We start from the raw sequence: 12,556 nt of genomic DNA on the forward strand, positions 1-12,556 counted from the left end.
TGTCGATTTAAAATAGGTGGTGCCCGCCACCCTACCGATATTTTAGAATGTGCTCTGGAGTAAAAAATGGTTGGGAACCCCTGCTTTAGAGCTTCATCAATTTAAGAGGTTTTTGTAGTCATAAAAAATAAGTCATCATTATAAATTTAATATCTTGAATCATATTCAAGACGTTTTGCCTCAATTATGTTTGACTTCTTTTTTTTTTTTTTTTTTTTTTATTATGATGTTTGACTTCGAGAGAATAAGTAAACTGTGCATAAAAGTAGTAACGTTAAATGAATGTTGGATTAAAGAAGTTACCAAACTCTAGTTACAAAACACAGGTTATCTAAATCTAAATATCTGATTGAAAATTATTTTCTCTTAAAGAAAGCATACGACTAAAAAGCAAAAATAAAATTACTTTAAAAAAAAAAGTTACTTACAGTATTGTCTATTTCAATTAACTTTTAATCAGTTTTCTGCTAAGCCAAATTAAAGTAAAGTACATAAAAATCCCACTAATAGAGTAATCTCCCTTGAAAACTGTACAAAAACATTACTAAAGTTTGCAAGTTTCAAAAAATTAATTCGGTAAAAACTAAAAACAAACGACAAACTGGTTTTGAATGTGACAGATACTTGTAGGAACTAATGATATCAACAACTTACGTATCTAATCGTAAGAATAATTGTCAATTACTTACGACTCTCAAAGACCACACGAGCGAGAAAAGTAATATTCATAGCAATTAATTGAAACACAATATATAAGCAAAAACAAATGAATTAACTTATTTCTGAATTTTGAAACCAGTAATACGATTTGTCAACTTTAATAAGGGCGAATATTTAGTCTTGAAGTGTACACTTTTAAAACTCTATTTTCTTACCTTTTTTTTAAATATCGTATGTTATTATGTTTGATTGTTTGTATAGTGGAGCTTTACAGTATATATATATATATATATATATATATATATATATATATATATATATATATATATATATATATTGGTAGGTTTCGCAACCCTTTCAAACATAATGCCCTCTTGGGGTAATGACCATATCTTTAGTTATATGAACATATTGTTATTTGGAGTTTCGACGATCTGTTAGTGCCATTAAATATGAAACTTGTATTTTTCCGGGTTTTTAAAAAAAACATATGATAGATGCATCAACATCAATAATAGATTAATTAAAAGCAGGTCCTGTAATTATAAACTAAACGCAAATGCAAATTTGCAGTCTCATTACTTACTCAAGGCATTATAGGATTGGAAGTCATAGTTTATAGTAAATCAACAATTTGTGGGCGAAGCCAAAAGTAATTTATAATATTTTGAATCTATAATTGTTCGTATTTATAGTTTAAAATGACAGTAAATAAATGTCATTCGTTTACAATATAAAAATTTAATCGAGTAAAAGAACTATGAATTTGTGACAGATATTTTGAGGAATTCGTATAACTAAGTATAATTTGTTCTGAGTTTCTAAAATACTTTTTAGATGAATAATTTATTGGGTTTATTCTAGACTATTTCAAGTACATGATGAAAATCCAATAAAATGTTTAAGATACATATATTATAAATGAATAGTTTTTAATATATCTATATACTTTTTCTATTGAAGAATACCAATCATTTGTCTGCCTAAGAATTTTCGAACTATCCACATTTAGAAACCCTAAATGCCAGATTTGTTAAACCAAGTATGGAAAAGTACATTTTAATGGTATATGTTTTTATACTACCATAGTGTAAAACACTTTTATTTATTTTATTCATTCTCTACCATGATATTATAGAAAAATAACAATTTAAAGTCAAATTTTCTCTCAAATTGAAATTATGCTTCTTTAGTTCGATATAGTTCAAAATTGCAACGATTTTAACGAATTTAGAATTAAAATAGTGTTTTTTTCTATATGTTTGTGATAATGTTTTAAAATATATGAATTTGAACATCGTCATTTTTGTTGTCAATAGAAAAAAAATTATAAATTTGTAAAACAAATTGAAATAATGACTCTATGGTTGTATTTAAGTATACTCGTATACAATATGTGCTTCACACAAACATATCAATCAAAGAACACATTTCATGTGTGTATGATTTCATTTATTTCAAAGTTTTAGTTACAAAGTCCAAATTAAAGTCAACTAAGAAACTATTTTTAGATCCACAAATTTCAAATTTCAAGCCACACCATTTTGTAAATTGAAACACAGATTTCTTTCTATTGGCCATTGACAATTTGTAGAAATTCAATAAACTCCTTTTCACTCTCTTCATCGTCCTGATCCTCTTCATCACCCTCGTCGTTGTTTCCATCGTCGCCTTCTGTCTCTGCAGGAAGCTGTTCTTCTTTCTTTAGAGTTTTCACATAACCAATGGCGGAGTCGATGATGGCACCTTTGTTCTCGTTCCACACGGTCTTGATGCCGTTCCAGAGATTTTTCCAGAAACCACGGCGTTGTAGATCCCCAGAACGTTTTGACCCATCCAATGCCTGCAAGTAGAAAAAAAAAACAAAATTTAGGAGCTAGAACTACTGTTTGTATTAGAAGTGACGATAAGTGTCATAGAGATTTATTTAGAAATAAGGATATTAAAATAATGTGAGACTTTGTGGTATGGTGGTAAAGCGCTAGATTGCTAACCTTAAAATCTTGAGTTATGATCTCGGTACGACTCTAGTTTTGTAGATGTCCCTATATACATACATACATACATACATACATACATACATACATACATACATACATACATCCATACACATATAATATATACAAATATATTACCGATGTGGTCTCATCGAATGCCCTCTTGAGATTTTGTGAAAACACCTCGTCAAAAGCTCGCTTCAACTCCGAGTCCAATCCATCCACGCTCCTAGCTGATGTGTAGCTAAGGAGCACCAAGGAGGCGGCGAAAGCGATTAGAATGGGGGTGTTCATTTTCTGAAATCTTCCTGGGGAAAATCACAAAATAAAGTGTAATTTATATTCTGTGACCACACAGTATGTTATGGTAATAATTTAAAGAAGAAATTCGCAGGTGATTTCACTTATCTTTAAAAAACTAAAAATATTATGGGCTACTAAATCGTATCATGTTAAATATGTACTGACTGTTAACGGTAAAAGGAAATAAAATTGGTATTGGTACTAACTGGGATAATCAGTAAAATGCTGGTATTCAACCGGTAAGAGGGTCTGTGCCGCTTATTTACCGGGAATATAGTAAGTGTATTTTAAAGTATGTATACAACTGTCACGTGCACTAAGTCACGGACAGGGTAAAGTAATAATAAGTTTCAGCAGCTAATGCAGTAATCGTAATAAGTAACTTAATAGTGGCAAGCTGAAGGTCTGATGACTACGCTACAATTCAATGTGCGCAGTTTACAGCCTTAAAGTAATAACAAACCTGGTCCGATGACCTCTTGACTGTGGTAAGGGTTTACGGCCGGTGTATAAAATACTATATCAGGTCCGATGACTACGGGTCAAATCAATGCCCGCAGTTTACGGCCTGTAGTAAAATAATAACTATAAGTTACTTAAAAACACAAAGTTACTGCAAGAGTACAATTTAATTTATTATACTTCTAAAAGCTTATACATATGAATCATACTTATTTATATGCGTTACAAATCATACAGTTATAGAATGAGTTAAGTAAATAATACCAAACCAATAACCATGCACATGGGAGTAGGGCCGACGGCCCAAACGCCGTGTGCGACACCACCAGCTGAGCTCAGTGCTGGGAGAGTGCGAGATTTCTTTGTTGCATCCCCTTTTATGCATTAACATTGGCGGTGTGTCACGTGGACAAACTAGCCAACTAGAGAGGGGCCTGCGAGGGGGACGAAAGATAGGGATGTACGTAGTTGTATAAAGGGGGGGGGGGGAGTATAGAGCAGGTAGAGGGTGGTGTAAGAATAACGTGGAGCTAGGCCTAAACGGTTTTACCGTCACACTGACCTTACGGATGTTAAGTTTAGTATCATGGTTTAATTGTAATTTAGCTTAAGCTTTGACTAAGAAGATATTTCATTACAATGATATTTGAAACGCAATAATTGAGTTTTAATAAAAATCAAATCTTTGTCGATTGCCGAAAAATTCTATATTTGGTTTAATAATAGAAATCTAGTCAGACTCAATTTAAAAGCAGCACACAAAAAGACAAATGATTCTGTAGCAATTATAGGTACTTGACTGACGTTATAGAAATGAATTGCTGCTAAGTTAGTACTTACACTAATATCGCTTCATATGCTAAGGTAAAATAATCAGATAAACTATAATTTATTTTCATACATTGATCGCCAAGTTCGAAATAGTAACTTCTTACTTTTAAGCTAAAATTTAAAGAACATTTATCAATCATATAAAGGGCTATGATTTGTATATAGTTTACCATACAATACCACAAACTTACCTGTTTCCTGCAACAAGGTCGTGATTTGCTGGTCAGTGTGTATCAACATCCAGTAAATGCTAGAATTTATACCCCATCATGTGGGGGACTCAACTAGTGTACGTGTTTGATAGTTTGATGAGGTCGAGTGTGGTACTCAACTAGTGTACGTGTTTGATAGCTTGATGAGCTCCTTTTATCCACAGAGTGAGTTGTCGCGGGAATTTTCTAGAAACGCCGGGAGCAAAGGTCAGCTAGTTAAATGTTGACGACTAGGTGTGATGTAATAGAGAGGTGATCAAAGTCTATAGAGGCAGCTTGTGGTAGATTGTTGGTGATACACGTGAGATGTAATGGCTGATGTAATGGTTGATGTAATGATTTATGTAATGGTTAATGTTATGTCTGTGGTAATGGCTGATGTAATGGCTGATATTATGGCTGATGTAATGGCGGATATAACGGCGGTTGTAATGTTTCATGTAATGTCTGATGTAATGGCAGATTTAAAGTTTCATGTAACGGCGGATGAAATGTCTGATGTAATGGCGTAAGCATTATCAAAAATAATGTGTGATGTAATGTATGATGAAATAGCGGATGTAATGTTTTTGATTATTTTGAATCGCTGATCATATATCTCACTTCAGTTATAATATTTGATACAATGGTTGTGGTGTTATATTTCAGATACATTTGTATCACTAGTTCATTTATTAAAGACTGATGTTAACAACATACTGTTTAGTTTTTGGGGTACGTTTGTTTGAGTAGTGACTTGTGAACATGTAGTTTAACACTTGTTTATATATATATATATATATATATATATATATATATATATATATATATATAGTTGTGGCTATATACATATGTATATGCATATATATTGCAATGTGTGATATGTGTGTTTTACTATTAATATATCAACCTTGGTTTTAGACACCCCACTCTACTTCCCAAGGCCTCCCTATAAATCCCCGCACAATATTTAAATACAGAAAACCAGGCAATATAATTTAATTCTAACACGGTTAACACATCTTGCGGATGTGCTTAATTAATGTTACATATTAACACTAATCAAACTTAACTAAAATCTTGATCCGATTGCTAATTTTGACAACATATCTTTCACAAACACTGTCTTTTAAAATGTCTTATAAACTTACCATCATAGCATTTAACAGGTAGAACATTTGTAAATTGAATTATCCTAAATCCTGATTGTTTTTAAAAAAAATTTAAATCTCATTGGGATGTAATTTTAGATGAATCTAATGTCATCAATTTATGTTGTATATAACTCATCTAGACTGTAGTAATTTGAAAAACTTATTTGTTAGATTTAACCAACATGTAAATCGACAGCTGTTACTCTAAATCTTCGACATATGCGAATACACGTCAATTAAGATAATTTGAAAATTGAAGGGACCGTAAACTGGTGGACTGCTAACCCGTAAGTCTTGAGTTCGCATCCGGGTTCAAGTCAGTAGACCGTCCCTGAGTCCACCTAATCTGATGGGTACCTAACTCACGTTAGGGTAAGTAAAGGTGGCTGGTCATAGTGCTGACCACGCTATCCCGAGGTCACAGAAGCAAGTGGACTCGACTTCACTTGCCCCGTAGACCGTCGGGTTTGAAATGGAACTTTTATGATAATCTTTTTTCGGAACGCTGCAGTATTATCTGATGGATAAAAAGTAAACAGACAGTTTTATCTATTTTATACCAGATATAGTTTCTGATAAACCATTTCCCGCACAAGCTTAAGCCCAGTCTTCTGTTCTCTAGTGTCCAAACGCAGATGGGGTAGTTGTACCAGAGTGAATCTGTTTCAGAAATGTAGATTGATAGTCTGGTCAGTACTCTACCTATTGACCTGACTTTTCCTTTTGGCAGTCTGGTACCGACAGGAGCTTGGTAGACTCTGGTCTGGTGCGTTCAACTAATCCGATTAAGAACATTGAACTCGAGACTTTCGAGCTAGATAGAAGTCATTTACTTAACCTCCCGACCACGCCATTCATATATCAGGCAACTTCACCCGGTTAATGTTATTGCCATGTCTCAAAACGCATTAAATACAATTATTGTGTCTTTAACGTTACACTTATTTTGAAACGAATAAAGAGGTATACAAATAAAAATTCGATACTTTAAAAGATTGATGCTAAATGTACACGCATATATAATGTGGTTTTGTTTAATGTATAATGTGGTAATTGGTTTGATTTACCCCACGTCTAAATAGACCACTGTTAGGTTGAAATTTTCGAGATGAAAGAATACTAGTAGAATATTTTGTTGAATGCTTGTTGGGGCTCTGTTGTTGTTTTTTCTTTCTTGGATGATAGGGAAGTATATTTGTCAAGCACAGCAAAAATCATAAACTACTTATTAATACATTAATTTCGACTTTTTACTAAAGTCTTTGTCGGAAAATCACGAGTTAACTATATTGTGTGTTTGTCTGTGTAAACACGTAAACGAAATTTGTTCATAAATTGTCTATTATCCAACAGCATCATTCAGTAACCGGAAGTGGTACATCACTTTAATTTCGATTTTTCAAAAAACTTTCAGTTTGATAATTTTGTCACATTTTTAAAAAGAGTATTAAAGAACTTTTAGTGTATGTGTTAAATTTGCTTTTTAAACCTAGCGGTCCATGGCGAGAGTGAAGTGATCTGTTTCTTTGACCTCGGCATATGAAGGGATAGTGTGGACAGCACTATGCCCAGCCGCCTTAACTTACACTAACGTTAATCAGGTACCCATCAGGGCTGGGTAGACTCATGGACGTTCTGCTGCTTTGAACCCCAATTCGAACTTTGGCGTTAGCTGTCTAGCGGTCTAACTCTAGGCCACATCATCGCGTCAATTTTCTCTCGATAAACTTGCGGTTTCGTATATAACGTACGTACCATTTCTATATCCCGTTGTAAATGTTTAAGTTAGACTATTTCAGTAATTTTAATCTTTTGTTTCCTATAATTATGTCTTCATCAATTGCATACATTTACATAAAACAACATCTTGTGTTAATCGTTTTTGGTTAACATTCGTAATAGTAAGATAGGCTAGTCTTTAAAAAAAGTGTGTAATGCTAACGAATCTGATTTAATGACGGCATTATGTGTATTGCTCTGAACTTTGTATAAGGTGGGCTGGTCATCACTAAACTCTGACATGTCAAATAAAACTGTGTTTCAATTACTTTATAAATATAAGCCTAGCCGTACGCAGAACTATTGTACATCTTTTCACCACCTTGTGTAGACAGATGTCAAGACAGAATAACAATGTACTTAATGTAGACAATTCTCATATGCGTGATTCAGGGGCCGTCTAGACCATGTTATTATACTCAATCTAGTATGCACAACAGTAATATTAGTAGTATTACATTAGTAATATTTTTTTTTAAATACATTTTCGAAACATTTTAAATCTTTCATTAGCTATCTCGACCATGCGGTCAAATAGCCGATGGTATATTTAAAATGTAATTTTTGATTCATTTGTAATGTTTATCATAAGAATTTTTAACTTCAATGTATTATTCACAATATGGCCAATAAGAGTTTTTTTTTTACTTCAATGTTTGATTCCTTTATAATGTTTCTCATTAGAGTTTTAAACTTCGAAGTTTTGATTCATGTATATAATTTATCATGAGAGTTTTCAACTTCAATCTTTCTTTCACAATATATCCCATGAGAGGTTTTAACTTTGTTGATTTTTTTAAAATTTATAATGTTTGTTGTGATAGTTTTCAACTTAAAGTTTTATTCTTATTAGATATTTTGAAACTTAAATGGAATATTACATAAAACAATGAAAATAATAACTTGCAATTACTCCCTCAAAATCTTAATCCCCAATTGATGATACTCATTATAATTTTTTCAATGTTATTTCACTCGCAATAAAACAAGGGTTTTATGTTTGATTTGTTCTATTTCAGATACAATTAGAGTATAGAGAGAGGGAGGGAGAAAGAAAGTTCTATGAGGCTAAGAAAAAGTCATACAGATTTATGGTTGACACATTACTTTCAACGTCTGTTTTAAAACTTCCGAAACAGAAATCAAATTTAAAAAAAAATACTTTAAAAAATCGTTATTTCAGAGGAAAAATCCATTTTATTTGCTTTCTCGACTGTTCACTTATATTGGTGTAACTAGGACTGTCACAGTCTCTAAGACACCATCATGTCGACATTCTTTACCAGAACCTGCTCTTTACTCCCCTTGAACTTTGTCTTTACCAGATTCTTTCCATTGCTTCCATTTGTCGGAGTTCTGTCCCCATTTCCAACCATTTCCACCGTTGTTCTTGTTTGACTGTAAAAGTAGCATTTAATTAAAGTAGGCTCAATTAAAAAGAACAATTGTTTAACTTCTTACTTGTTCTTACTTTTAGTGTTAGAAGGGATTCCTCGAATCAAAATTAAGTATACATGTCAACTGTTGTATGCGCCATTAATGCCATTGACTCCGATTTCAGCCTGCTTTTCTTTTTCCGATTTGCTTCCATAGCCTTTGTCCAACCAAGAACAAGCTACAAGGCAGCAGTTGTTTGATTTTGGTGTTGCCTCTCCTAGAAGAGTGGCTGTCCCCAGCTAACAAGCCTTATCTTTAACAAAACCTTTTAAATCTATGGATATGATATTTGCCTAAGTTTTCAGGAACCTGATAATTACTAATTATTAACATACGATGTTTCTATTCAGACGTACCGGAGTAAACCCAGGGAAATCTCTCTTGCCAACCACTGCGCCAATGGTAGCCGTAATTAGTGGCTTCTTAATTGTATCCCAAACGTTTTTGAACCAGCCTCTTCTAGTTCTCATCTGGAAATTATGTGTGCAAGAAACGAGAAATTATATGCATATATGTGTTCACACACACACACACATATATATATATATATATATATATATATATATATATATATATATATATATATATATATATATATATATATATATAAAACTTTAATAAACAACTATACTAAGATATTAATACAAATAATGTTCATATATTATTACTTATTTATACTGCAACGAGCTTTACCTCTGCATTGTCATCAAGCGATCTCCTGAGGATTTGATTAAAAGCTTCATCTACATCTCGCTCTGTTCTTGTAGCCAAGTCTTTGGCTAACGTGTTGCCTAGCAACAGCACGATAGCCGAACATCCGAGTAGAAGAGCAACGTTCATTTTCTTGTAAGGGGAAATGACAAGGAAAAAATATCAATATTTACTTTAGCCGCGCAGACAATCGTTATTGTGTAAAAATAAATTGAGTTAAGTCAGTAGAATACACTTTTAGATTTATTTCATTTCTTTAGATAGTGTTAAGGATTATAGTTGAGGAAATATAACTTCATTGTAACGTGCGATCGATTTTAAAATTGTGTTTTTTCTTTTCAAGATTTCATTCCTATTTAAATGGAAAAGTAAAATTGTTTAAGTCATTTATTTATTTGAATGTGTAAAATCATATTTACGGAAGTCATCAATTTCATTTAAAATCGTTATATATATATATATATATATATATATATATATATATATATATATATATATATATATATATATATATATATATATATATATATATATATATATATTTATAGCCAGTTTATTCTTACCAAAGAGTCGTTCAAGTGTCGTTGAGCAGTCAGTATCAACAACCAATACATGCTATACTTTATACCCCATCGTACGAGTAACTGTACACGTCAATGTGTTGAGGACCATGATGGGATCCTTTCATCCAGAGATCCACTTGACACGGTACAGCAACAACTGTACACGTCTATGTGTTGAAGACCTTGATGAGGTACCTTCATCCAGAGATCCACTTGACACGGTACAGCAGCAAAAATCGCCCGAAGGTAAGGTCAGACAGAGCAGCAATGACGACATTCGTTTTGTAATCCATCTATATCGGTATTACAATCTGATCTACGATAAAAATAAACGCTTAACAATTCAGATACCCTCCCCTCTCTGGACAAATTTTGGTTTTGTTTTTTATTGGTTGCCGTGTTAGTGCATTGGTCCTGCAGTTTACAAGCTACAACCATATGGTTAAAACATAACAAACATTCGGCTGGCCACAATTATTTGATAAGGATTGAAACATATTACATTAGGCCTCAATGATTAAGTTTTACACTAAGTTATCTATTTATAATTAGAGTAAAACTAGTTAATTCGATATATATTTAAGAATTTGTTTGCTACACTTCGTGTTTAATATTACCAATTGATAAATGCGGTTACTTATTTGATGGTTTTTGCAGTTTTTATAGTTTTAAAATAAATCTACATTTTTTCCACGCCTTAAAATGAATACAATAATATAAACATAATTGCAATCGATTGTTCCCAAATGGCTTTGATTTTTTTAAACGTAACTGTAATTATATCGCTTGCAAATTTTTGTATTTCATTTTAAATGATTATATAGATTTTTAACCACTTTTCAAGCCAATTGTATATTTTTGGAGCATTCTTGAAATTGAAATGTATATAGTTAATCTCAACTATTTAAGCGGTTTAATGACAATTGTGTGGAAGCTATCTCCGGGTTTCTGTACATCCTGATGTTGCACATCATGATGTCACACATCCTGATGACATACATCATGAGGTTGCACATCCTGATGTCACACATCATGACGCAGTCACGCCAGCTGTCGTACTCATCCTTGTAGGCCCGCACGTTCAGATCAAAGAGTTGTGTGATTAGTTTTGGTGATAGAATTTGACTTCCCACACACAACACCAAGAGATACCTATATCATTAATACACTAGTTGACTGGTGAGACAAGACAAACTGTTTGATGTGTTTATGTAACAATATGTATGTAGTAGGTAGTACACGGTAGCAAATATATTTTAGTTAAAATAAATCAAAAACAAAAAAAAAAGTAGTTATCTTTTCGTACCAGATGGACCACAGAGGCAGGTTAAGTAGGGTCCACCTGTTTCTTTGACGTCGGCATATGAAGGGATAGTGCCACTAGCATTATGCCCAATAGCCTATATGTTCCCTTTCATAAGTTAGCCAAAAGAGCTGAAAGAACTCAGGCATGTTATACGAGGGTTAAAACTCGAGAATTTTAGGTTATAAATCTATCGCTCTATCGCTATGCCACGCAATTCCATGAGTTAGTCAGAAACCGAGTAGCAAATTCAAGCTAGATTGTACGACCTGTCGACTAAAGTTTGGCGTTTGCTTATCTGGAGCTTAAAATATTTGTTTACAAAGGGAGACAACAGATAAAATACAAATTATCGAAAATTACCACCCTTGACAGACGTAGATGACTTAATTGAAACATATCATTGATCAATGGCATCATTACAAATGTCATCTGGTTAACCAATTCAAACGTTATCAGTAGCACACAACTAACGTGACCAGTAGCACATAACTAGCGTAGCACTAGAACTAAGGTGATCAATAGCACCAACACAAACGTGAACAGATGTACCACATTTAATTTGATCAGTAGCACCCATACAAACGTGACCAGTAGCTCCAATACAAACCATATCAATAGCAATCGTCTTTAGTAATTAGTACACCTATATGTAAAAACAACATCAACGTGACCATAAGCACGATCACAAACGTGATCCGGTAAAAAAATACAATGTGATCAGCACCTAACTCTAGGTAATCAGTAGCAAGAACATGAACATGGCAGTTAATTAGTACTAACGTTTCGATTGGTACAAACATACATTATTTCCTACAGACATAAATATATGTATGTTTTCTCGTATAGCTACACAAATAATGGACGCGTCATTATATATTAAAAGAAAATCATTCTATTATTATAGTGAATTAAAAAGGTCTTTAAATATTTACATTTTATAATGAAATTATCTAAATTACATCAAAATGTAAATACAAACTGAGAGGTTGGTCTACATAGACTAGACTTAGTCTTCTTTACTCTGTTTGTGGAGTTTATAATAATCTCTATCATTATCTTCCATTTTTTTTTCGGTCTTCAGCCTACAATATCTAGACTTACTATACATGCAATTGGCTATTCCTAAATTAACTATATCTCGATTTGCTGTGTTAGTGCACTC

The 12,556-nt window shown here is 32.8% G+C and overlaps 2 protein-coding genes across 3 annotated transcripts; both read right to left on the reverse strand.

The window, feature by feature from the left end:
- Positions 1 to 2,096: 2,096 nt before the first annotated feature.
- On the reverse strand, positions 2,097 to 4,577 carry LOC131927246 (uncharacterized). 2 transcript variants are annotated; one of them, XM_059283011.1, is made up of 4 exons: positions 4,445 to 4,504; positions 3,424 to 3,528; positions 2,796 to 2,965; positions 2,097 to 2,503 (listed from the first exon to the last, which is right to left on the reverse strand). In XM_059283011.1, exons 3-4 carry the CDS (start codon positions 2,949 to 2,951, stop codon positions 2,231 to 2,233), a joined length of 429 nt encoding a protein of 142 aa, XP_059138994.1. In that variant the 5' UTR covers positions 2,952 to 2,965; positions 3,424 to 3,528; positions 4,445 to 4,504; the 3' UTR covers positions 2,097 to 2,230. The 2 variants fall into 2 exon arrangements, with proteins under 2 accessions (XP_059138994.1, XP_059138993.1); XM_059283010.1 differs by lacking the exon at positions 3,424 to 3,528 and having other exon boundaries at positions 4,445 to 4,577.
- Positions 4,578 to 8,563: 3,986 nt separating this feature from the next.
- On the reverse strand, positions 8,564 to 10,134 carry LOC131927248 (uncharacterized). Its single transcript, XM_059283014.1, has 4 exons — positions 10,089 to 10,134; positions 9,508 to 9,657; positions 9,171 to 9,284; positions 8,564 to 8,775 (listed from the first exon to the last, which is right to left on the reverse strand). The coding sequence occupies exons 2-4, from the start codon at positions 9,652 to 9,654 to the stop codon at positions 8,674 to 8,676; spliced, it is 363 nt and encodes a 120-aa protein (XP_059138997.1). The 5' UTR covers positions 9,655 to 9,657; positions 10,089 to 10,134; the 3' UTR covers positions 8,564 to 8,673.
- Positions 10,135 to 12,556: the final 2,422 nt, after the last annotated feature.

This window comes from Physella acuta, unplaced genomic scaffold (genome assembly GCF_028476545.2).
Source record: "Physella acuta isolate Inbredline_101_S28 unplaced genomic scaffold, ASM2847654v3 ptg001389l, whole genome shotgun sequence".
In the NCBI taxonomy this organism is placed as follows: Eukaryota; Metazoa; Mollusca; class Gastropoda; family Physidae; genus Physella; species Physella acuta.

What these genes read in the sequence shown, in the direction of transcription:
- LOC131927248 (XM_059283014.1), bottom strand. Translation starts at nt 9,654, where the DNA reads ATGAACGTTGCTCTTCTACTCGGATGTTCGGCTATCGTGCTGTTGCTA. An exon ending in CGCTTGATGACAATGCAGAG is followed by an intron (nt 9,285 to 9,507) that starts GTAAAGCTCGTT and finishes CATAATTTCCAG; the next exon opens with ATGAGAACTAGAAGAGGCTG. An exon ending in ATTTCCCTGGGTTTACTCCG is followed by an intron (nt 8,776 to 9,170) that starts GTACGTCTGAAT and finishes CTACTTTTACAG; the next exon opens with TCAAACAAGAACAACGGTGG.
- LOC131927246 (XM_059283010.1), bottom strand. Translation starts at nt 4,493, where the DNA reads ATGTTGATACACACTGACCAGCAAATCACGACCTTGTTGCAGGAAACA. An exon ending in GACCTTGTTGCAGGAAACAG is followed by an intron (nt 2,966 to 4,444) that starts GTAAGTTTGTGG and finishes GATTTTCCCCAG; the next exon opens with GAAGATTTCAGAAAATGAAC. An exon ending in CATTCGATGAGACCACATCG is followed by an intron (nt 2,504 to 2,795) that starts GTAATATATTTG and finishes TTCTACTTGCAG; the next exon opens with GCATTGGATGGGTCAAAACG.